We start from the raw sequence: 26,972 nt of genomic DNA on the forward strand, positions 1-26,972 counted from the left end.
GGTGTGTAAGATTACTGTCAGAACACCTGAAAGATCCCAATCAGGCTAATTAAACCTACAGAAGCAGGACGGTCACTAGATACTTTTCACACGTTAATTAGCCGTCTGAGCTTAAAACAGAAGAATCAGATAAGACTTCATAAACAAATTCATCTGACCAGGTATAGGCTGGTTAAAACTAAACATTGGAACAAACACACTGTGTACTTAGTGCACCTCCTCTATTTTCACACACTTGCTACTGGTTATTTTAGGAAGGCAAACCTGCCAGCTACTGTGGCTGCCTGAGCGCAAAGGAGAGTGGAGGGCACTGGGCCTTCAGGTAAGCTTCCATCTGCTGAGGCTTCACCGGCAGCTCCCAGTAATGCTGCTGTGACTGTCACAGATTTCCTGCTGGCATAACTGCCCTTTCCCAGCTAATGTAAAAAAGAAAGCGAATTAGCTCTCTGCTAGTAGTCTCTTTCTCCCTGTAACGCAATTTTTGCATTGGTGCACAGCCGGGCTGCGGCTGCACCAAGCGAGCAGGTGGCTGTTACCTGCTCACAGAAACGCCGTGAGGAGCAGGAAAGGCCCTTACCCCGACAGCAACCTCAAGGGAAGGTACGTGGCTGTTCTCAGCGGTCTTAATACTGAGCTTGGGGGTTGAGAAGGAAAAAACTACCCAGGAACAAGTTCTTCACAGCCAAGAAGCCTAGTTTCTGGCGGGCTACTGCCCCGTTATGGAGCGGGGAGCCCGCGCTGCCTGTGGAGGCCCCACCCCGAGCGCGGTGGCGCTCAACAGCGGCTCCGGACAGAAGCCGCCGCGGCCCCGCGCAGCCTCCGTACTGCTAGCAGGAGGGGGCCCGGCGCTCCACCCAGAGGCCGAGGCCTCCCGTGGGCTGCGGCGGAGGGGAACGTTCCTCAGCACCGGAGACGGGGCGGGCGCGGCCCAGCCCCGCGAGAGGAGGGGCCCCGGTGAGCCTCTCCTCGGCGGCGCATGCGCACCACCCCCACCCGCCCCTCTCCGGCGGGAGCTGACCAGCTGGTGGGGGATCCGCTCGGCGGCCCCGTGGCGGCAGTAGGAGCCAGTGCCGCCAGCAGCCCGTGCCGCCGGGAGCCCCTCGGCCATGAACGCGGAGAACTTCGGCTCCAGCGAGCGGCTGGTGACGGCGGCCTACGTGCGCCAGGGGGCGCAGGGCCGCCGCGCGCACGAGCTGCGGCTGCGGGCCCTGCTGGAGCAGGTAACCGGGGCCGGGCCGCCCCCGCCGCCCCCCTGAGGACCGGTGCCCTGCGGCAAAGCGGCGCCGAGCCGCCCGCGGGCGTGGGCCCGGCCGGAGCGTCCCGGCAGCGCCCCGTGAGCACGCAGGCCTGCCGGGCTCCGCGGAGGCCTGGGCCATTCTGCCCCAGCGGCTCCCGCGTTGGTTTTCTGGCCCTCTGGAACCCACCGTGCGGGCGAGCAGGGGCACGGCGCTCCCGCCGTGTCGGGCACAGTCCCGGCGAGGTGGCTCGGCTCGCTTTGCTGTAGTGGCAGAGACCTTACCGAGCCCCGTGATGGAAGGCCGCGTTTGGGGGGAAAAAAGGTTGCCTTTGGCTGTGTGTTTGCTGAGAAGGGCCCAGCAAACAGTTAAAGAACTTTTTTTTAAAACGACGAGTTGCTAACTGGTTGTTACATAAGGTAAAAAATGATAATTGTAAGGTGCCAACACAATGTATTTGTCTCCAACATACAGAAATCGTTATCAATGAATTCTCTAGCGTTGCAGTTCTTGAACATCCTTAGTCAACATCATCCACTGTTTCAAACTTTCATACCATACTTCAGAAATGAATTTGTTTTATTGTTACTGGGGCATGTAAAAAAAAGCCTCAGAACTGTTGAGCTGCTGTAGTAATGCTTCATGGGTTTATGGGTACCTTTCCTCTGAGGATCTTTTCTGAGGTTTGCAGAAAAGTGAGTGCAGCTCTTAACGCAGTAAAGAGCACAAGAAAGAGCATCCCTCTGGTTGCAGGTTTTGATATGTTGTATTCTGTAAGTGGTTTCCGTACCTATTGGATAATAACTAGAAAGGAAGATGCACAGATAGGAAGATGTGTTACAAGTGAAACTGTCTCTCCCTTCTGCTCATAATTAATATTTTTGATTCTATAGTACCCAGTTATCTCCCTTTCGTCTAGTTCTCTCTGTTGAATTCCTGTAGCAGTGGATTCTTGTCTAGAGAATACATCAAATAATCTATAGTCTTCTAGGGAGTAATTAGCATGTATGTGCTGCAGTGGCTTTGTGTGTACCTTGAAAGTGAAAAATATCCTGCCTATTTTAATATCAGGATATGCTAATGTAATTGCACTTAATATATGGAAAAATCATTATATAACTTCTCTCTGAATACAGTTTCATAACATTAGATAATATAAAGCAGTATAATGAAAATATAAACTTTTGTTCAGCTTGGGAAAGAAGGGTAACATTAATCAAACAAGTTGCATAAAGTTGTGTTAATTTTTAATTTCCAAGTTTGGTAGTTATACCTTTACATTATTGTTATTAAGGGAAAATGTCCTGAAGATGCATGGGATGAAAGCACCATTGAACTGTTTCTTCATGAACTTGCTATAATGGATAGTAATAACTTCCTGGGCAACTGTGGTGTGGGTGAGAGGGAAGGAAGAGTGGCATCAGGACTCGTTGCCCGAAGGCATTACAGGTACAAATTATTAGAAATTTTAATTATTCAGATTTACTATTAATGCTTTCAAACGGCATATTTTATTGTGTCTTGTAATCTGAGACCTTGATAGCATTTGAGAAATACAATATAATGTGATATTGAATTGATACGACTTTCTGTATTGAGTTCTCATTAATAACTCATTGGACAGTCTTGAACGAATCAAAAAAATCTTTTGTCAGCATTACATCCTGTATGTTGAACTGGTAGAAGCTTAAGATGTTGAGTTGACTCATGCAAGGGAAGCAGACATCTTCCTGTTTTAAAATAATCCATGCGTTACTTGCCTTTTTTAACACTGTCTGGGTTTTTATCTGTATATTATTAAAAGTTACTGCATATTGTAGTTGTAAAACATCAAACATTCCTAGTCCACGGCTATTTATATTTTGTTCCATTCATTAATATCTTTATAATGTGATTAGTTGCTATGCACATGAAAACCCAGTCCATCTATAATAGAATTTATATGAAATAAGCAAATCTAAAAGGACAAGAAGATCTTTTAATAGCTTGCAGCCCTTCTGACACTTGATAGGTACCTTGGATGCTATAATTCTGGAGGCTCTGCATTAATTTCTTTATGAAGATATACTTCTTTTGCAAAGAGTTCTGTGTTGAGCACCTTGCTGTGATGTTTTATCTAACAGGAATGAAACAAAGTGATATTTCCTGGAATGGTTTGCCTTGTAAGATTAACACAAAAGCATATTAGAGACCAGAAATTTAGTAAGCTTTACCATATATAGGTTGAATTACTTAGGCATAATGGCTTTCATAAGTCTTACAGTACCATGAAAAATTAATGAAGAAAACCAGTACTACGTCAGTTTGTCTTTTTTTGTTTTCTGTACTGCTCTCTAATCTAGGATATGTGTGGTGAGGGAGGTAGAGAGTCACACTGGAGAGAGTATCCAAGGAAGTATTTCTTTCTGACAGTGCTGGAGAAAGTGTGCCCAGCATCTGGCCAGAGAGAGCCTGAGGTGGCATTTAGCTACTGTTGGTCTTATGCAGCTCTGTCACCTGGCATCTTGCCTTCGGCTATAGAATCATAGAATCATTTAGGCGGGAAAAGACCTTTAAGATCATCAAGTCCAACCATTAACCTCGCACTGCCAAGTCCACCACTAAACCACGTCCCTAAGCACCACATCTACAAGTCTTTTAAATACCTCTAGGGATGGTGACTCAACCACTTCCCTGTGCAGCCTGCTCCAATGCTTGACCACTCTTTCAGTAAAGAATTTTTTCCTAATAGCCAATCTAAACCTCCCCTGGTACAACTTGAGGCCATTTCCTCTCGTTCTGTCACTAGTCAATTGGGAGAAGAGACTGACACCCGCCTCACTACAACCTCCTTTCAAGGAGTTGTAGAGAGTGATAAGGTCTCCCCTCAGCCTCCTCCAGACTGAACAACCCCAGTTCCCTCAGCTGCTCCTCATAAGACTTGTTCTTCAGACCTCTCACTAGCTTCGTTGCCCTTCTCTGGACATGCTCCAGCACTTCAGTGTCTTTCTTGTAGTGAAGGGCCCAAAACTGAACGCAGTATTCGAGGCACGGCCGCACCAGTGCCGAGTACAGGGGGATGATTCTCTAGTCCTGCTGGCCATGCTATTTGTGATACAAGCCAGGATGCCATTGGCCTTCTTGGCCACCTGGGCACAATGTTGGCTCATGTTCAGCTGGCTGTTGACCGACACCCCCAGGTCCTTTTCTGCCAGGCAGCTTTCCAGCCACTCTTCCCCAAGCCTGTTGCATTGTATGGGGCTGTTGTGACCCAAGTAGAGGACCCGGCCCTTGACCCTGTTGAAACTCATACAGTTGGCTTTGGCCCATCAGTCCAGTCTGTCCAGATCCCTCTGCAGAGCCTTCCTTCCCTCAAGCAGATCAACACTCCCACCCAACTTGGTGTCATCTGCAAACTGACTGCGGGTGAGTTTGCTTAATCAATACCCTCATCCAGATCATTGATAAAGATACTAAACAGAACTGGCCCCAATACTGAGCCCTGGGGAACACCACTTGTGACTGGCTGCCAATTGGATTTAACTCCATTCAGCATAACTCTTTGGGCCTGGCCATCCAGCCAGTTTTTTACCCAGAAAAGAGTATGCGCCCATGTAGTGTACCATTGTCAGCAATAGCAAGGAAAGGTATAGAGGCTTCCTCCACACTATTTCTGCAATATGTTTTACATGTAACTTTGGGAGTGGTTTGAGGTGGTTCTTGAGCTGTCTTTTCTTTTAGCTTAATACATTCTGAGGGCCAGTCTTGGGGAGGGTTGCTCCTTAGGAACAAGTACGTATATGCAGAAAAGAAGTAGTAGTAGTATATGAGACCTGTTAAGAACATGGCAGCAGGAACAAGAGAAGAAAATATTTTTGATGAAGTGAGGGTTATGTGCAAGTTTCAATTAATTATCAAGCTATTGTTGATCTCAGCCTACAGCCTGAAATGGGGAAAAATTTAATCTGTAAAACTGTGCTCCAAGAAGTCCTGAATTCCATGCGCTCGTCAGGTGGCATTTTATGCTAGTTCCAAGACAAAAACAGAATTAAAGCCATAAATAGATGTGTACTGTTACTAGCTTACTTGAGCAGCTACTGCATTTCAGCTATGGGTAACATTAGTTCTGTAAGCTTGTATTTTATAAACCATTTCAGGATCCTCCACTCCTGAAAGGTGCTAAATAATATCCAACACTTATAAACGTGGTTTATAAACATAATTTATAAACAGAATGCAGAGAGAGATGATATTGCATGATGCATAATATTAAATAGCAGAATGAGGTAGATGAAGTGAAGACGTAGAAAAAGATGGGCAAAGTGGTACATTAACGTAACTGTCTTTCAGGACATTTTGTCACAGTGTATATTATTTCTTTGCCTTGTGGAGCTGAAGCGTTTTTCAGGGGAGTATCTGTATAAATACCACTATGCCCATGGTATGTTACACTATAGGCAACTGATTTTTGTTTTCCTTGGAGTTGTGTGTCTGAACATGTCAGCATTTATAATGCTGCTTCAACGGATACTGAGAAGTGCTTAAGGTGCGCTTAAAAGGAAGCCTGCCAGATGCTAAAGGTGTTGCTACTATGGGTCTTCTCAAAATTTTTACTTGCATACTGGAATATCGGTAACCTACTGTTTAAAAAATAAATAAATAAATGACAGTTTCATACAAATAGATGTAGTTTGTTATTGATGTTGCGTTGGATACAGCATTTTTGACAATTGTTTGTAAAAATAAATTCTCTTCGGTTGGCAAGTATTATTGCTTTGGGATGTGAAAAAATCTTGATGTATGTTTTCAACCTTTTTTTGTTTAGGTTGATTCATGGAATTGGAAGGTCAGGTGATATTTCTGCAGTCCAGCCTAAAGCTGCAGGGTCTAGCCTTTTGAACAAACTTACTAATTCAGTAGTTCTGGATATTATAAAGCTGGCTGGTAGGTGTAAATCTGAAAATATCTCTCCTTTATGGGGGCATGTCATGGGTTCTTCATGTTAATTTCTGACTTGCTTTTTATGCGCAGGTGTCCGGACAGTGACCAGTTGTTTTGTGGTTCCTATGGCAACTGGCATGAGCCTAACTCTGTGTTTTTTAACATTGCGGCACAAGAGACCAAAGGCAAAATACATTATTTGGCCACGCATAGACCAGAAATCTTGCTTTAAGTCAATGATAACTGCAGGTAAGAAGGACCTGTTATCTAACAGATATAAAACTTCATCTAGCAGAGCGATCAATTCATATGCTTGCAGTAAGATCCAGAAAAGGCCTAATGCATAGTAGTTCTAAATACTTTATTTCTACACTCCTGATTTCTAACATGCAATCACACATATGAGTTGTCTTCTTAATGACTTGTAAAATGTAGGCATATGCAGAGGTACAAAGGTGTATGAAGTAGTCAACAGAGAACACAATACTAAGGAAGTTACAGTTCACTCTGGGTTAAATGCCTAATCTTCTGTCTTGAGAATCATGTAAAACCAAGGCTCATGGTTCAAATAATGTGTCTTAGATTTATGCAAAAAGCATGTGTCTTAGGAATTGTGATCAGAAGGTGGCAAGCTGTCAGATTTGCACGTTTTTTTCCTTTAGAACATGCCAAGTGTTAGCTGCCCTATTTGCTTTTATCTTGCAGTGTCACTTAACTCACTCAGGAAATGAATTTGGTGCCTTTCTTAGTTCAAGCCTTAATTTCTCTCAAATGGAATTCCTTATTTACCAGACTATAAGCAATCTAAGCATAAAAGTCTATCCCTGCACTGAAGCTGTCCTCTCCTGCAGACAGATGCATGGGATCAAGGAAAGGGCAAGTAAGGGAGACCATAATTTTCCAGCTCAGTGCACATACCTGCAGGTGGTGGCATAGATTCTGGTCCTAGTTCCTAGGACACATTTATTTTTTGCTTAAAAGAATTGTTAGATAAAAATGACTAAATTGTTGGAAACAGAGACTGGACTCTGTCCATGTAAGATGCAAAGGAATCAGATCAGAACAAATAGAACATGTATGTAAGAAAAGTGGTGTTTTTGGAATATTGTGTTCAATTTAGAACATCAAGCTAAAGAAATTACGTTTATGATGGAGAAGGTTGTGAGGAAATATAATTGGTCTGTTAATTTTTTTAATAGCTATCACAATTAATTAAAAGAATTATCAACTAAAAATAAGACGGAAGCAGGTGTCAGATATCTAACAACTATCTATGAAATACAATCTCTGTCTTTTAGATCACTAATTGAAAACCAGACAAGGGCTAACAATGTCAATAAGTCATTCTAGTCCAAGTTCTTTTGTAGAGTTTGAGCATTACGTGTCAGTGTTAAGGCATGGTCTTGAGCTATGGAGGAAAAATTCACATAGCTGCTGCCATGTTACACTGCTTTGGAAATCACTCTTTCCCTTTTCCCCTCCTCTGCTCCTTTACTTCATTCAGTAAACTGAACATCTCTGTTTTTTAAGAAAGTAACAGTCATTTCATCTAGCGTGATGTTGCTGCCATGCCACACCTGTTTGGGGAAGGGAATGTATGGTTTCCAGTGTTTTATTCTGTAAACACCACCTTTCTGATTTATTTATTTATTTATAAGCTAGACATTTGAGCAGCTACCAGGACAGGCTTACTTTAAGAAAGAAAACTCTTTGAGCACTAGGTTAGGTCAACCATGCCTTTGTCTACCCGAATCTTGAAAATCTTTGAGAATGGAGATTCCACAACCTCTCTGGATAGCAGTTCCAGTGCTGTGCTATCCTCTGAATGAAAAAAAAGTTTTTCTTGTGGTTTATTCTGAATCTCTCAAGGCAAAATGTGTTGCTGTTGCCTCTTATTATATCCTACCAAGGAGAGTTTGGTGCTCCTGTCTTTGCAATTCCCTTTCAGATGGTTGGGGGCTGCTATTAGATATTCTCCGTAGCCTCTTCAGGCTTAGAAGTCTAGCTCTTACAGCCTTTCTTTCTCAGCTGTGCACGCTATACGGCACCCATCTTGGTAGCCCTCTGATAGACCCTCTCTGGTTTTTCAAGATCCCCCCTGAGCAGTCTGATCCAAAACTGCAAACATTGCAGCATTTAGAAGAAGGGGATAACTTCCTTTTCTCAAATGTTTCTCTTGCGTGTCCTTGAGAAACAATCTTACGAGGTTCAGTTGTTGTATCTCGCAAATACAAATTTAAACTGGAAACTTAATAAAATAAGAGACTTAGGAAATAGCTTGGATTTTGATCTGACAAAATTCACTTTCAAACATGGACATTTTTATCTTTTAAGAAGTAATTTGAAAGTTTCTAGACTGAATAAGGCAGAGGCTTATGATGAAAGCCATATCATAGTGATATGCTAATGCTTTATAAGAATGCTACTCAAACACTGTCTTTTTAATTGAGAGGGAAGAGGTTAATCTGTTTTTTAAAAAATCTTCAAACCTGTTGATGTTGCATGCAAAGAATGTAAGGTAAGCTTTTGTCTGGAGTCCAGCATTTAATAAGAAGATTATTGTAGTGTTTAGCTGTATGGACACTGCACGATCAAACGGTTTATGTTTCTGTGTTCTTAATCCAAGTCTGAAAGAATCTGTTAAAACAATAGAAGCAAGAAGATTTTTCAGATTTATACTGGAACTAAAATCCCACAGTTAGTCAGAGATTTGATGATATACACTCAAGTCTTGCTTTTTTTTGATCAGGTTTTGAGCCTGTAGTGATAGAAAATGTATTAGAAGGCGATGAGCTACGGACAGACATCGAAGCAGTGGAGGCTAAAATCAAGGCTCTTGGTGCTGAAAATGTTCTTTGTGTGCATTCTACAACATCTTGCTTTGCTCCAAGGGTACCTGACAGGTAAGTAGTCTTTGTAAGAAGTATGGTATTTGTTACTGCAAAAAAACAAAAACAAAAACCAAACAGAACCTCCATGAATGTCTGTCTGCCTCAAATTGCTTAGCTACTGACAACAGTTAGTAAGGATACTTTAATCCCCTCACTTAAGGAAAATAGCAGATTGAAACAATGTTGCACTGTCAGAAAAATATATTAGAAAAGTAAGAATAATGCAGAAGGTCTTCCTTCTGTCAAATAACAGATGTTAGTGATGATCTGTTGTGGTGAAATGGATGTCACTTTGGCACTGGTTTTCTTGTAATTTCATGGAAGTAGTAAAAGTAGACTTTTATAAAAACAGAGTCCAGGAAATGTATTGCATAGCTACTGGAATATTACTGTTGCTAATTTTATCTAATTTTAATATTACCATTGCCTTTTCTACTCTTCTCCTTTAGCCAATGATGAATTTTCCTAGGCTGTTAATGTAGTTAAAAAAACCAAAAAGCTGGAGCTAAATTTAAAATCTTTGCTTGACTGACTCTTTCCTGTATTATACTGATGTTTATTGGGCTAATTAAGATATACTGATATAAGGAAAGTCTTGGAAGCATCTAGGGCAGATGTGCGGTATGAGCATAACATATGATTTGCCCTGCTGTAACTTACCTTGGTTTGAACATTTGCTGCCTGATTGCATGATGCTGCTACTTGTAATTTCCAGCTGTTGAATCACCACTAAAAGAAGCTTAAAATACATTGCATTCTTTCCTAATATTATATGTCTGTATACATAACTTCCATAGTTGCTACAAAGATGTCATTCAAGCACTAGCTGAAGCTGAGATGAGCATTACAGTTATGGATGGGAAATAGAGTATCTGAGACATTATTTCAACGTGTAGCTTGGTTATGAAATATTTGAAAAGCTTCTCAGTCTGAAGATGACATGTTGGAGTAGAGGTGCCTTAAGTACTTGGTATATAGTGTCATTTGTCCAAAATTGGCACCACTGTTACTCGTAAAACTTGCTTTCTCTATTTGCTTACGAAAATAAGTATCAAGCAGCAAATTCCTTAGGTTTTGCAACTGAACAGGTGAATTTTTATGGACTTGTATGTAGTACACTGAAGTATGAGATATTAAGAAGATGTCTTTTTTTACATGATTTTAAATGTAGTGTCTCGGTTGTTCTGCTTCAATTGTTTTTAATTTATCACAAAATTGAAAAGACTTATGCTTAGAGTTCCTCTGCAGTGCATGCTTTTTTGTTAATTACTTTGTTATCTGGAAAATTTAGTTGAATATTTGCAAATGTAGGAAAGAAACATTATTGATTCTGAAACATGGCGAGTAAAGATATGTTTTGCTCTGTTTTCCTACCTTTAAGAACCCCCAGTATTTATCATAGGTTAACCCAGTTGCTAGAGGGAAGTTAAAACTGTATAATTCTGTCAGAATACTATGAACATTGCTTGAAATTGACTTGCAGATTTATTGGCTAACTTAAATCACAGCTATCAAAATTGAATGGTCTATTTTATAGCTTGGGTAAATGAATCTTTTCCTTATCTGCTTCCTCTTTTTGACATGCGATTATTTTGTCCTCTGCAACTAAGAGATAAATTATTAGGTAGTGGCACTGTGTTATGATATACCACAGATATAGGAGGATTTGAACGCACTTTCTATTTAAAGGATACTGTCAACTATTGAAGGCCATAACATTCATCTTCCTACAGGAAGGAAAATCCCATACAGCATTTCTGGAGGGTACCATTTTAAATGTCTGTTTTTAAATACCTTGCATTTATAAGGCTTTTTTTAGTTGTGGTGGTGGTGTTTTAAAATTTTAAGTGTTTTAGGATTGTTAAAAGGTCAGGGTAAGAGTTTTATGCCTGTGTACTTATTTCCTTTGAAGTATTATTTAACTTCATGGAAATAATTCACTAGCGTATAAACCCCCTTCCTCAAAGTGACATCAGTTCTCAGACAGTCTTTTACCTGCTGTTGCTGTGAGTTGTCTCTAAAACTACTGTATTTAAGAGAGACCTAAAGGGCAAAAAAAAGTGTGTTTTTAAGTTAGTTTATGTACCTAGCAGAACTCTGTATCTTGTTACTTTCATTAATATTTGAAGAAAGAGCAAAGCTTTCTTTTTTATGATCTTTCACAAACAGAAGAGTAAGAAAGAATAAATTGGAAAATATTACTGTAAGTTCTATGTGTGACTTTTTAAGAACTCAAGTAGTAGCCAAACTTACATTAATGCTTTATTTTTCTGATATGACTAGCAGCACTTTTAATGGTTCATTTTAAGCCTTGGAAGCAGAGAAGTGCTGTACATAATTGTTTGCTTCCCTTGTTAATCACATATTCTTTTCAAACTGTAGCACTCTCATCCTGTATAGTAATATGCATCTAATTGTTCAATACAATATTTTTAGCAAAAGTAAAGAGGCTTTTCTGTTTTCAGTACCTGTAGAAGCTACCTTACTGCTCCCTTAAGTCTCAGGAGGTGAGAAAGGCAAACATACATAGCAATACACTCTTTATGTTTCCAGTTTGGTGAAATTCTCTACTTGCACTTGAAAAGAATCCTGTAAGAAGGCAACTGTTTTCCTTTGAGTCTCTGTGGAAGGTGAGGAATGAGTCTGATTAAGATCAGCAGATCAGAAGGCAAAAGCGTTGCCTTGTGTAGTGTTACGTTTCCTGAAGTATTCTGTTGATGTTACATAGTTCAGGATTCAGGATGTTGATAAATGTGATAAATTGTTGGACATGCAGCTCCTGCCAAATATCTTGACTACAGAAGAACAATAATTACATTATACCACTAGTGTTTCCTAATCATTAAATACTTGTGATTTCTTTAGGGATAATATGGCAATGATGTTTTCCTAAGGATTGAGGTTTAGAAAGTTTAATCTGAGGTTTGCAGCTGAATTTTGCATTACAAAATGACACTAGGCAATGTAATAGAAATAGAATACAAAGAAATGTCAACACTTGGAAAATGTTTTCGTACTCTGTCACATTTTATATGAATGTCAGTAAATTACAGTGAGAGGCTGTACAGAAGGAGATAGAGTAAAAAATGTATTTAAGGTTTAGAGTTTCCTGCTTTTTAAAAAAGATAATATTACCTTCATCATCACTTTAAATTATTATATATTACCTTATTTTTTTCAAATATATTTTATTTCTAAAATATATTTACAGGTTTGGGGGAAATCAAGAGCTTTTTTAAAAAATAGAGTGTAATTGGAGGGTTTCAAAAAAGGGTACTAAGTACATGTATGTTTAAAATGCTGAAGACCCTTACCCAAAATTATCTATGCACCCACATAAATCATAGTTTGACTGAGAAATCAATGCAGGCTGAGCTCACTGTGATTTTGGGGATTTCTAAAGGCAAGTGAAGAGTTGTCTTTTATCTCTGAGTAAACAATTGAACAAAGTTTTAACTTGTTGATTTCCACCTTTAGACATTTTAGGACTCTCCATTCCTTTGAAGAATATATTTTCTGTTAATCAGTTTATTTGAAATAAGCAAGTGTGATTTCAGCGAAAGGGTTGTAATATTAGTCCTTTGAAATAAACAGAAGCATGTAAAGGCTGTTATATGATGCTTTTGGTTCCCAAGACACATCTTGAAACTTCCATTAGGCCGTTTTCAGGTTGAATATTAAAAGAAAGGGGAAAAAATATGAATAGCTAAAGCTCCATTAGTTATCATTAAAGTAGTATAAAAAATTGCTTATATCTGAATCAGAATGATTTGGGATCTATTTACTGTGTTCCAGACAAAACTTTCAGTGAAGCATGAAAAATTTCAGCGCAGGTCAGCAACTTGCAGTATATGTAAATACTAACAGAATTTACTTCTTAATCTTTATAGCTTAAGGTGACAAGTGCTACCTTCAGGTACTAATCAAAAAAAGTTTCTTTTTTCATTCTGACCTCCTTGTAGACCTTTCAGTCTTTTAATGGTCTGATTTGTAACATGAGTTACAGTTATCAGTGCTTCTCTAAATTACAATTTTATGCTCATAGACTGGAGGAACTGGCTGTGATTTGTGCTAATTATGACATTCCCCATATTGTCAACAATGCGTATGGAGTTCAGTCTTCAAAATGTATGCATCTTATCCAGCAGGTAGGAGCTGTGTATCTCAAATAATTTTTTTAACAGGTGTAAGTAAATCTCTGACTGTAGACAAGACTAGCAAATTTTATCAGATGTTTCACAGCTTTCAGACTAATCCCATGCGTGTCTGATATTTGAAGAGTTTTCTGAGAAAGCAGAGCAGTGGGAAATAGAATTTAAAAATAATATTTGTTACTTCTATTATGTGCTTTTAATGTATTAAAACTAAATTTATTTAGGTTTTGTTTATGTTCAAGTGTATGTAATGGAAAAATGTCCCTAGTAAACTTTCTTAAAATATTTCATAAACTTATGAACTAAAAATGAAATAATGGATCATACTTGAATAGGGATTAAGCCTTCAACAGAATGTGAGTTACAGATTTTCAGTTGAAGGTACAAGATTCTACAACAACAGTTTATAGGTGTTGCCACTGTTAAAATATTGTTGTCACAGAGAACAGTTGAGGTAACTGGGTTAAATTCAATGTTGTTTTCGAAAAAATTTAATTTCTGTTCCTGTTTAGTTCGAAAACAAGGTTTCTTAATATTTTAAGATCAGCCATGAAACTTAAAATTCTTGCATTTTTGCTCATTGCAAAGTACATGCACTGTTTCTTCAGTATCTCTTTTCTGTCGTCCGTATCAAAAGAATAGGAAGATATTTTTTAACAGGATCCAGGGGATCCTGAGCTATTATCAATTTAAAATATGCTGGTCTTGTTTTTTCTAATTAAAAAGACATTATGTTATTAACTGGGCACAGACCAATTTGATATATAATTATGACAGGAATATTACGTTGACATTTCTACATCTTGAGAGACTGAAGGAATTTGACAAAACTTCAAGTGATACGTGAAATAGAAAATGGCATATGCTTTATTTGTAATGTGCTTGGTACATATTCATTGTATTTAACTCGCGCAAGTTTAGTGAAATTCTGACATGAAGGAGTCTGTGGAATTGATGAGTTTTACTGCATGAAATGTATCTAATGGCAATCTTTTCAGACTATGAAGCTACAAATAGGAATGTTACTGTGTTGGTTTCTGGTTTTTCTTGGCTTCTTGAGAGGTTGTTTGAGCGTTTTTTTGTTTGTTTGTTCTTTGGTTATGCAAATGTATACATTTGAGCTCTGATTTGTTTTACATTTATTTACAAAAATTGTATTTCCTGCAATAGCAAATGTCTGTGAGGAAGTAATTACTAATGAATACTTAGGAATATGTACATGCTGAGCACAGTGTGAACAGAATTTGCAAGAGTATCACAGGAAGGAGCTTTTCAGACCATTTTATTTGTCGCACTTTTCCTCTGGTGGTCTCCTGTCAATTAAATCAAATTATAGCTGCTGTCATTCATCTTCCCATCAAAAAGCTGATAAATTCAGAGTGCTTCTTCCCATCTCCCATGTACTAAGCTATTCAAACATAGAAATAATAACTGTGGTTTAGTTGGATCTGCTTTTTTCACTCTTTTTGCTGTAGGCATTAGCTCTGTTTCTATTTCTTGGTTTTAGTATGTAGTACTTTAATATGTACGTATTTGAATATAGTTTAATATGTATGTTCTTTAATATACTTTTCAGGTTCTGTTATGCTGTATACTTTTTAATTGTACAGTGCACAGTAGCATATTATTCAGATTGAAGATGTACTGCAGAATCTAATTTTTTTTCCCCTAAGAATGTCTAAGTAGCTAGGTATAAAGACATTTTGTTTTCTGGGAAATCTGCTATCGGAAGTTATAAGGCTGCTTGCTAAATCAAGATCCAGATAAGCAAGCGTGCTGTCACAGCCCGCTTGTTTTTATGTAAATTTATATATGTATTGAGAAAAATCTTCTTCTTTTCTAATGAAGCATTAACCTGTAGCCCTTTACTGTGAGAATCTGTGAAATGTTTTGGGTTGTACAGTTTTAACTGTATATTGCCCATTAAATTCCAAGGGATTTGGTTTTGGTTGTTGTTGAAAACAAGCTACATTTAGACTTGCAGGAATTAAAATCAGTATTTTAAATCATAGCAAAATAGGAATTTGTAAGGTACTATGTAAGCAGACAATGGTAATAATAGTGAGCAATGCTAAGAAAAATAATACTATTTGTAATTTTTCATCACAAATACAATATCTGAGAGAGTTTCAGGAATTATATTTATTTCAGTTACATTGCTGTGTAATTCTGATGCTACCACATGTTCCCTTTTTCCTAATGTATGCTGTGGATTTTTTGTTGTTGTTGTTCCTTTTTGACAAAGGGTGCTCGAGTAGGCAGAATAGATGCTTTTGTTCAGAGCTTGGACAAAAATTTTATGGTTCCAGTAGGTGGTGCTATCATTGCTGGCTTCAATGAGTCCTTCGTTCAGGAGATCAGCAAAATGTATCCAGGTAAGTAGTTCATGGACTGATTTCATCCATACAAAATCACTGTAGAAAACTTGATTATCAGCTTTCTTTCACATAAAATTTATTTCTGCTACTTTAATCTCTAATTTTTTTTTTTTTTTCTTCAGGAAGAGCATCTTCATCTCCTTCCTTAGATGTCCTCATTACACTTCTGTCTCTAGGTGCCAGTGGCTACAAACAGTTACTGAAAGAGAGAAAGGTAAGCTTTTTGGCAAACAGCACTTTGTTGAAGTCAGCTGTTAACAAAGTTCTGTTGCAAAACTGCTTTGTGTAATAAATCCAGTTTCTGTCTAGAAAGCCATTGAACTTCTTCTGAGCTCACAGCTCTGAATCTGGAAAGGCAGTATGACATAATTACTTCTTGGCTAAATGGTGCTCATGAGTAAGCATGATTTCCATGTTGTTTTCCAAACCAGAAAGCTAAACTGAGGTCCTGTACTATCTTGTACATTATTCATATTTGTTGTTGTAAAGTATGTCTAATACAGTAGAATTTTGCCCACAAAAGCTTCATCTGAGAAGTACTGTGCTGTGTTATCATGGTCACACTGCTTCCAGGGCTAAAGCATGAGATCGGACACTCAGAGGCAACCTGAGGTCTCTGCTCTTCTTCATTTGGCCCTATTGTGCCTTTGTGCTATGATAGTGTTTAATTAAATGCTTGTGTACCACATTCTCTGGAGAATCACAGCTTCTGGTTAGGTTATAAATACTGTGCATGGCCACAAAAAGAGAAAAATACTGTGCATGGCCACAAAAAGAGAAAAATGCTGTCATTTAAGGTAGTCATCTAGATACAGAGCTAGGTTTCTTCTCTGCCTCTCACAGACTATATGTTTTGTGTTGGTTATAACTGCATTGCACAAACATTCAAGCGGTCTAAGGTTGGAACCTGTACATCTTGAGTTGCCCTTAGTTCTGGACATAATACAGGCCTGATTTGGCTATCTTTATGTATTAACACAGAGGATTCTTTTTGTAGAGAGTTTTAGGTAAAGAAATGCTGTGAACTAAGTACTGTTAAGTTAGTAGTTTTAAATCATGCGTGATCTGTTCCATTATTTTATTTAGAAACTACGTTCCTATTGTTTCCTGCTCACAGCTTGCTGATGCCTCTGATTACCTGGCAGGGCAATATTGCTGGATGCTCTGACTAGTTTCTAGCTGCTTGTAGAGGCATTCAGAAATTTTGTACTGGAATTGAGATCCTGTAGGAATAGCTAGACTATAGAAAACCAAACTAGCTTAGTGGCCTTGCACCAACCAAGAAGTGATCTGTGCAACTGAAGTGAAAACACGGCTTATGAAACACTGGAAGCAGTTACCACTTTTGCCACTACTGCAATACAGTTTCTAACATTTTATTCTGGCTGTTTTATGTATTGCCATGTATGGTTTGTGTCTTCATTAAAAGTAGATTGTATTTTTTTCCCTTTCACTCTCATCTCCAAATGAATCTCGAGTGAATTCATCGTGTCTTCTGCAAAGCTGATTTGATGTTAGATTTACACTGGTAGCAGATACACAATGGGCAGCATAAATATTCTCTAACTCATAAATAATAATTCTTTAATAAATAAAATGTCTTGATGAATAGCTGTGTATTTTGAATCATGTAATTTTCTTGTAAGTAGAATTCTAAGGTGAATAAAGCATTATATTTTTACAACTTCAGGTCTTTTTATTTCAGTTGTGAGTGTACTCTATATACACAGCCTTTTATATGGAATAAATGTTTCTTTTATTGGATTTGCTGTAGAAATAGAAACCTTTTTTTGCTTAAATCTGTTTGTTCCTGAATTGTAAAAATGTAATAGTGATAGTTTATTACCTGTGCTCTGTGAAAGCATAGGCAGAGCTATTAGGCTCCCAGCAGGAGCTATTTATAGCTTGACATTGAGTACTCCTTTCTATATCGGTACAGCTACACCTACTCACACAAAAAGTCAGCTATAAAAAACCTCAGGTGTGGGGTTTTTTTTTTTCTTTCTCCTTTTACCTTACCCTTATTAACATGGGTGTTACTTCAGGCTATTTGAGCTCAAGCCAGAAAGACCAGAATATTACTGAGAAGAAACTAATCTTGTACAACCAAGGAAAGAAATAGCCTGCCCGGTTTTGCTTTTACACAGACGAACTGTTTAATGTAGGAAGGGAAGAGATTATTTGAGGGAGAGCAGCATGTACACGGAATGGGGTTTTCTGACAAGCTGGTAGTCATGGAGTGTGCAATTGTCCAAGGGTATGAGATTATATATTATGATATGAAGGAGAAAAATGGTGCAATGGATCTGAGGACAAGAGCAGGGGAGTAACACACACATACTGTCCAAATGTCTGAAGAAAAGTGGCCATATATGAAAGCCTAATAAGGAATGTTTTCAACAGTCTATTTAGCCTTGATGTTTCCAGAGAAAAGGGTAAAAGAAGAGCACCAACAGTAATGTTTTCCTACTTTTCCTAAATTTTCAGTATTCCTTTTTATATGTTTATGTAGTGTTTAGAAGTTTAGGTTGTTTTTTTAATCTCTTTAGGGGATTCTAGGTCCTTTTGTAATGCAGATAATGGCAGGTGATCCATAGTCAAATTCATTAATATCTTTGCTTTTAAAGAACTCATAATATTATGTAAAGGTTATGTTTTAGTAGCGACTCCTTTGATTTCCTCAGTACAGGTTATGTTGTGTCCCATATTCTGCATTGCCAGGTCTAAAACCCTCTATTTTCGTGTTATGTGCTTGTGTGTCTGAACCAGGCCACGTGTGGCAAATACAGTGGTTATGCTGTGTAATAGCAGAAACAGTAGACCTCAGCTGTCACCTCAGAATTGATGGAAAGCAAGGACCCTACATTCAGGGTTTACATTCAGGTTTAATACTGGTTAACTATTTTCCAATGTGGTCCATTTAATCCATTTATCTAACTATTATACTGGTATTATTGAAGAGGTGATGGCTTCGTTTTGTTTTCAGCAGTTATGGATTTCCTCATTAGACTTTCCTTAACAGTCTAACAATCAAGATAACTCTGATTTTCTTAAATGTATTTGTGTTACTTGGGACGTGATGGAGCTTTTTATATCTGTATCCATCTGTCTGTATACTTTCTAAGGGTGATTAACTGGAGTCATTTTTACGTCCTTATGGAGTATGTATCTAAAATATTTGAAATCAGACCGAGTGGGAGCAAATTGTTTGGTTTTTACAATTCAGTAAAATACTAGGTTTATATTTCATAGTTTATCACTGATGTAATTATTCTGATAGGAATAAATTATTTGTACAGTTCAGGGTGAGTTTATATTGCTGCTCTACTTATGATTGAATTTAAGAATAAGAGAAAAGCCATTTAATGCTGGATATTAACAATGTGAAAAATCAAATATTGTTACAAGAAGACAGACATTTGTTACTCTCTTTTTGTCTAGTTGGTTTGCTACACTGTAGTTTGTCAAATGTGTGGGATTACTGCAGGATTTTCCCTGTGTGAAATATGTGGAACCATATTCAAATTTTAGACTGGCTGGAGGCAAAATAGTTTAACTGAATGTAATCATTATCTTCAGGGATGTTGTGTGGTTAAACAAGTGCCAAGTATGAATGGAAGCTTCAAAGAGGCCTACATACTTAAAGCAGGTATTGGAGAGGTACAGCCTACAAGGAGCCTGATCTCAAGGTCTTAGAAGTGCTGAAGAGAAAATGTTAATCAGTGTTGTTAAGAAAGACCTTTTAAAAAAGTATGAGCATGATAGTTGTCAGCATTAGTGTTACCATATCAAGTTGGCAAGTTTCTATTGGATTACTTTTATATGATATAAAGATTTAAAGGTTCCATAATTATTTTCCTATTTTTAAAACTTTCAAGTACGTTATAAATTCAGAATGAAATTATTGATCTCGCAATTCAAGAGAATCTATATATGAGGGTATATGTCAGTATCACACACATACACATACAGTTTCTGTCATGTGTTTGGCGGCATTTCAAGAAAGTAAGCCTTCCACTGGGACGCTCTGGGGCACGTACTAACAGGTCTCCATGGTCAGCACTGCAGCCTCTCTTTGTCTGCATGAAGTGGTGTGCCAAGTGGTCCGGTAAGATCACACGTCAGATGCAGCTGGTCAGTCTGAAATGCAAAGCAGAAAAGAGGTGGTGATGGTTGCATTAGAAACAGCTGCTGCTGCAAAGTAATTTAAGATGGGACCAGATCAGTCTTGGGTACAGCATATGACAGTTGGCAGTCTATCTAGATCAAAGAGGCTGTAGAATTACTCTTCTGCAGTGGCTTCTTCAGTGCCATAAACAGCCATATGGCTGTTCTCTGAGGACAACTCATCTTTTCAGATGAAGGGGGAGGAAGGCAGAGTTTTACAGACTCGGAGCCTGAGCAAGCTGGGTAGTGAGAACCAGCTAGGTTAGGGTCAACCACACACAAAAAGTTTCTTGGCTTTCATCAGTTGTTTCTCTGTCACCTGATACGGGACTAATGGCATATTGAGTACCCTCATCTGCTTTTTCTCTGGGGTTACTGGCTTTTTCTTTACTTGTTTCCCTCTAGTTATTTTCACTTAGAAGAACAGCGCCTATCACAATGGAGCAACAAATGAAAAGTCACCCATAGTAGTGTAGGTTCTGTTAAAAATAGTTTTATAATGTAAATACTGTATGATTCAAATATTTTTAATAATTGTTACAAACCTTCTTTTGAAGGGGAACAAAGCTGGTGAGGGGTTTGGAGCACAAGTCTTACAAGGAGCAGCTGAGGGAACTGGGGTTGTTTAGTCTGGAAAAGAGGAGGCTGAGGGAAGACCTTATCGCTCTCTATAACTACCTGAAAGGAGGTTGTAGTGAGGTGGGTGTTGGTCTCTTCTCCCAAGTAACCAGCGATAGGATGAGAGGAGATGGCCTCAAGCTGTGCCAGGGGAGGTTTAGATTTGATATTAGGAAAAATTTCTTTACCGCAAGAGTGGTCAAGCATGGGAACAGGCCCAGGGACGTGGTGGAGTCAGCATCACTGGAGGTGTTCAAAAAAACATGTGGATGTGGCAGTTTGGGACATGGTTCAGTGGCCATGGTGTTGTTGGGTTGATGGTTGGACTTGATGATCTGAAAGGTCTTTTCCAACCTTAATAATTCTATAATTCTTGTATACATATGTGGAAGTAGGCCATTTTGCCCAAATAATTGAGTCATTTGGCACCTTAGATGCATACACCATTGTTGATTTGTTCTTCATGTGTTTTGAGGTATTTTACTGTTTTAGGTGCTAGAAAGACCAGCAGAAGTGCAAGACATTTTTACAGAGTTTAACGTTCATTTCACTAGCCTGCTGAGGTTTTGTGATAAGTCTCTAAGGGCAAAGAGTGAATTAAATAATGAAACTTAACTGACATTGTATTGTTCAATGCAACTTTAGCGTAATAGCTTCATTGGAGAAAACTTTCTTGTGTCTAGCACAGAAAATCAATTATGTAAGAGCTCATTTGTATATAATTGCTTAAGGTGCTTATAAATTTTCCACGTAACAGAACTGTTTTATAATAGAGGTTGGTTATAGATTTGACCTCATAGAAATACTGTTTTTTTCCTTTTTTTGGAAAGGCTGTTAATCTATTTTGCAACAAATTGCTTAACTTCTGAAACTATAAAATATCTAGAGGGCTTCCAATGGAAAGATGCAAAGTAGTGTTGTTCATAAAAGTTAAGTTTTGAATTTGTGTTCGAGTAGCCTCAAACTGATGAAAATACATACTTGTTTTGGGTTTTTTTTGCCATCTTTCTGTTCTACGTTGTTTTGACAAATTCCTATGCAGGTAAATGCTCATCTAGTAACCTAGGTATTTAATCTTAATTTAATACATTTATGCAGTGTGTAACTGGTTATACCAACTTGCAGTCCTTTCAGTAATAAATACTGTAAGAGATGCAATAAAGAATTCCCTAGGTACAACACACAAAAATTGGGAATTTGTTCCTGTACAGGTTTTTCTCAGTACTAATTTCACCAATAATATCTCCGTAGTAGATATTTTGTATATTTCTGTATTGCTTTATTATCTAAAATATAGATAATTTATGTATATTTCTGTAATACTTTGCTTTAGTTGTAGAAGTAAATAGCCAGCAGAGGGAGCACAACTTACTTTATGATTTGGATTCCAAAAAAATACTAATAAAATGGCTAACACATTGGAGATGCTTATTGTGGAAAGAAAATAACAAATGAGTAATGTGCATATATTCCGTGAGGGACCAGAAGGAAGGCCAAAGTGTTTGAACATTTGAAACATACTGTGAATGAACGGTAAATAAACTCTGATGAATTGAAATGATAAAATCACTTGATTTACAAATGCCTCTGAAAAATAAGAATTATTTTTAACAAATTTCAAGTGCAGGTAATTAACCATAGATGACTCACAAAATTTTTGTTGTTGTTCCAAGTAGTACAGAAGCTTTATGCTCTTGTTAATAGTTGAATCAATAGCCTGATTCATGTAGACAGTAACATGATACTTTTTCCTCTCTTGACTGAATTCATTCTATGGTATTAGGAAGACCGGGTCAGGAGATGTGTTCATTTGGTCGCTCATGAAGTGAGACTGGGTTCGCTGCCATGGCTCAAGAAGAGTAGCTGTAACATTCTTCTGACTTAGCTACCACAAAGCTCATTTGGTTTCACAAGACCTTTGGGAAGTTCTGCTCAGAAACATAATTTTGATCACGAGTTGTAATTTGTATCTGTCAGAGTGCACAGGTCAGAGCAGGATACTGGTCTACAAACAGAAGAGGCAACTCTATTTAAAGAATGAAAAATCACTTGTCAGGTCCAGAAATTGATGAGGATGCTTAAACAGGCAGTCACATTGAAGCAGATGAGCAGCACAATCTTTATGGCCAGAAAGAGGAAAAATCTGGTGTTTAGTATCTTTCAAAAAGACTACCCAGTATCTGTATTTTTTTGCTATTTTTTATGGGCATTAACAAGGATCGAAAAGAAGCCAAAGGATACAATAAGAAGAACGGTGTTTATTCTCACTCTGTCCATAAGTGTTTTGAGATGATATGTGAAGAGGAAGGTATTAAACTGAGGAAGAACATGAGCAATTATCATAGATTACTACTGGGGAAGAAGGAGGAAATAAAATATGGATAAAGTAGGAGAAGCAGCCTTTTATGTGCAGTGTGACTTGTATCTGAGCCAAAACATTTATGAAAATCAGTTTTACGACACTTTCACAATAAAGGTGCAATCTAAGTAAGTGATAGCAGAAATTCAGATATCTTAATTCTTTTAGTAGGCTTGAACAGGGGGAGTTGGTCCCAGAAAGAGGACTGGCCACAAAACAGAGCTGAGTATTTGGGAGAGTCTATATTGTATGAAACAAAATACATTCAAATGTGTACTCATAGCCTTCTGCTTAAGAGACTGTATTGCCATTCTCATACAGAAAAAGAAGTCTGTGCACCAGTGGTACTTGTGATTGTGTGACACACGGTAACAAAATGTGCTACTTTTAGTCTGGAATGTATTAATAGAGAGAAAATGAGGTAAGGAGCAATTTGCCATAACAGAGCCATCTGCGATGGTAACGGTTCATTCTCTGAGGCTCAGGGAGCTTGTGAGGGGGGGAAGCTCTTGCAGGAGTGGGATGGGGTAGCACCTGCTGTGCAGTGGGAGTCTCCAAGGTTTTACCTCCCCAGGTTTCAGGGCCACAGAGAGAATGACTGACATCCCAAGAGCATTTATTAGACCAGATAGAGAGCCTTGTTCCAGCTTGAGGGGCAAGAACAGTGTTCAGGAAATGGAGCTGTTCCTTTATAGATGTCAGAGAATTGCCTGGTCCGCTTACTTGGTACGCATCAAAAGAGGATCAGCTGGGCGCCTGTAGGATGTAACGGAGACTTGACAGTTCCCTGAAATAGGTACTATTTTCTCTGTTTGATAGCTAATAACAAAAATATTGCATCTTTTTTCCAGGAGATGTTTTCCTATCTTTCAAGTGAGCTGAAAAAGCTGGCAGATATCCACAATGAGAGACTGTTAGACACACCACATAATCCCATTTCCTTAGGTAATTGTTGTTGTTTTATCTTTTTAAAAAACTTCTAATGTACTGTGCATTCATAATGCACTTTCACATACAGTTCCTATATATTAAACATTGTTCACTACACTTCATTAAATTGTTCTTAGGTTGAGATGAAACCATTGAACCCAATAAGGTAACCTACTATAAGAGTAGAGTAGTGACTTGGGCCTTTTATTTTTTTACAAAATTGCTCCTGTCCAACATACTCATTTATTGTAATCAAGGCAGGCAGAAGATGTTAGCATGTAGCTTTATAAGTAAGTAGATTTAAAAATAAATCAGGTTATAATTATTTTACCCATCATTTTGTAGCACTGTAAAAGAGATTATGTAATTCCTACTCAAGATATTTGTTCTAACCAAAAATTCTGCTGGACACCAAAGTAATATTGCCTATCTGTGCAGAATCTCTGCCTTACATACTCTTTAACCAAAGTCGTCATCTGTGACAGCTTGTGGGAAAATTAAAAATGATGAAATGTAGTATTCTTACTTCTTTTTTTCTTTGTATCTAAACACAAATATTTGGCTAGATTTTTATTATTGGAAAGCAGCTTGTCCTCCGCAGTGGTTCTTTGGAGAAAAAGAAGCTTTGTAGTAATTTTAACCTGGCCTTTTGTTACTTTTAGCCATGTCACTGAAGAATCTAGATGAAAATAACGATGCTGCTGTTACCCAGCTTGGATCCATGCTTTTCACAAGACAAGTTTCTGGAGCAAGGTGAGGATACTATGAATTTGAAAACTTTGGGGGGCTGTGTTAGCACATATTTTATGAAATCGTGTATTTGTTTTGTACCAGTTGTCTCATGATTACGGATTACAGTCTGACAGTAATGAGTCAGAGAGTAATACACCCTTCTTCATCACTGTATCTGCTAACAGTGTCTACCTGCCTGAGTTAGCGATGAGGCCCCCTTTGTTAGCTTTGGTAGGCTAAATAGATAATCTATTCCCATTTAATTTAGTGTCATTATTCCCTAGTACCCCTTGGTTTCATTTAGTTTCCAGCTGTTGTCTGATCTTATAGTTAAGTTGTAAGCTACTTAGGAAAGATCTTTGTTTTGTTTATTGCAGCACAAATATGGTTGTGCTGGATGTCAGGGGAATAAGCTTTTAATACCCTACATAGCTTTTTATCATGTGGAAGAAAATCCTGCTTTCTGGAACTAATTGTGTTTTTAAAAAAAATTGAAAATTTTAAAAAATCTGCAACCTGAGCCAGTCTGAGTTGAGTTTATTCTCAGAGACACTGGTATGTGGAAATGCAAGACAAATAATTTTTAGTGATTATGGTTTAAACCTTTTAGAAGAAGAGAATGATTTAAAATTTGTCTTGGCAGGATTCCTTAATCTGAATATTACTGCTGCCATGCTAACTTCTGCTATAGATGTAATGTCATTTTTTTGTAGCAGAGCTGAATGTTTCCACATCAGAAGGTATGCTTCATTAGCTTGGATTATTCCACTTCCTGCACAGATGAATGACAGTAAATCTATATGTACTGTAGTTAGATGCTCTTTTTAATTTGTCTGTCCTAACCTTGGCTCATCCTGCAATTTCAGCCATCTTTGGCTGAAATGATTGAAAAGTTTCAATATTTGGAAAGTTAAAACTCTCCAATTCTTTGCCTGATACAACGGTTTCAGATTTTTCCTTTTTTTTTTTTTTTTTTTAATGTGAGTAATTCTTTTGTAGTATATACATCGTTTGACCTGGCATTTATTTCAACAGATTTTTTGCGTTATGCTTGCGCTGAATGCCAGTGGTAGTAACAGCAAACTCCCTGCTTCAGTAGCATAGAGGCTTTTGCATAACGTGTGGTCTGAGCACTTGGACAGAGGAAGGACCTGCTAATCCTAGTGGTACTTGTCTGAACGCAGTCTCTTTTAGGAACTGCAGGGACTGTCTCTACAGAGGTAGTAAATTCTTATCAATTGGTGTTAACTGCTTGATGTAGGCTTTAACTGTAGCCACAAGGCGAGTTGTTCCTTCAACAAGTAAGGATGTGGATTAGAGTCTTGATTGATTAGGGAATGGGTATGTACTGAAAGTGCTGACAAATAGGGTGTCATAGGTAGAGGTTCTGAGTATGAGGAAGAGGTGAAAGCGGTGGCAAAAAGTATTGACTACAAGGAGAGAATGAATATGAGGTCAACATCATAGGATGGGGGCAAAGGGAGGTGCAGTAGAGAGGAAGGGGTGGGAAGAAGTTGGGATCCTGAGCCCTCTGAATCACTTGAACCCAGACATTTTTGACTGCAGTGCACTCTGCCAAGCAGATGTCTGCACTAAGGCTGCTGTCAGGATTGTGATCCCGGGGAAGTCAGGGTCACCAGGTTGCCTAAGGAGGGGTCAACTGACCCAGGTCAGAGACAGAGCAGGTCAGATAGATAGAGCTTCTTATGGAATAAGAAAGTTTGCTGCAGGTGTCTTTTCCCCCACACTGGGGAGTTCATAATACCAGTAGTAAAGACCTTAATAATTTAACTGAAGAGGGGAAGGGACATGTGCACCCAGATTTGAGCTAATTCAGGATCTGCTACTACTGTCACTCATAGTGATGCATGGGCACTAACTTGGAGAATGCCTGATCTAAGGCTGCTCAGATTATTTTGTTTAGAGCTAGCAGATGTTTACACAAGTTCCTATACAGTGTAATGTGTTCATCATAGGGTATCACATAAAAATATCGAAGACATCTTTAACTGAATCACAATTTTGTTTGTTTGTTTCAGGGTTGTTCCCTGTGGGTCTGTACAAACAGTGAATAACTATACTTTTAAAGGCTTTATGTCACATGCAAATGACTATCCCTGTGCTTACCTCAATGCTGCCTCAGCAATTGGAATTAAAAAGCAAGATGTAGATGTATTCCTAAAAAGACTCGACAAATGTTTGAAGACTTCTAGAAAAGAAGCAAAGCAAGAAAAACATGTAAATGAACTAAGTAATTCTACTACAGGCACAGAACAACTTGAAGACTAGAAGATACAGATTTAGTAACACAGGAAGATATGCTTTTGTTTGAAGTATGTCAGGTTTGTATCGGGTTAGCATGGTGAATCTGCAGTGCAGAAGATTTATTCCTGATCTGAAAAACAACAAAAAAAACTTTGGTGAAATTCAGCTTTAAAGAAAAATTATACTCCCTCCAAAACAGAAGGCCAGACACAAGTTTTTTAGCAGCAGATAAATGCACTTAATATCTGCCAAAGTAAAGCTTTATATTCAGAAAGACCTTGACCTGGCCTGTCAGTCTGTGGGCGACTGTTTGGACCAGTGTT

The 26,972-nt window shown here is 38.3% G+C and overlaps 1 protein-coding gene across 1 annotated transcript; it reads left to right on the plus strand.

Moving 5' to 3' along the window:
• Positions 1–976: 976 nt before the first annotated feature.
• On the plus strand, positions 977–26,673 carry SEPSECS (Sep (O-phosphoserine) tRNA:Sec (selenocysteine) tRNA synthase; the record flags this gene model as incomplete). Its single annotated transcript, XM_081998782.1, has 11 exons — positions 977–1,220; positions 2,530–2,684; positions 6,040–6,158; positions 6,246–6,404; positions 8,905–9,058; positions 13,092–13,194; positions 15,446–15,575; positions 15,701–15,792; positions 23,574–23,667; positions 24,315–24,405; positions 26,424–26,673. The coding sequence occupies exons 1-11, from the start codon at positions 1,107–1,109 to the stop codon at positions 26,671–26,673; spliced, it is 1,461 nt and encodes a 486-aa protein (XP_081854908.1). The 5' UTR covers positions 977–1,106.
• Positions 26,674–26,972: the final 299 nt, after the last annotated feature.

The sequence above is a fragment of the Phaethon aethereus genome (genome assembly GCF_964289735.1).
Source record: "Phaethon aethereus genome assembly, chromosome: 4".
Taxonomy (NCBI): domain Eukaryota; kingdom Metazoa; phylum Chordata; class Aves; order Phaethontiformes; family Phaethontidae; genus Phaethon; species Phaethon aethereus.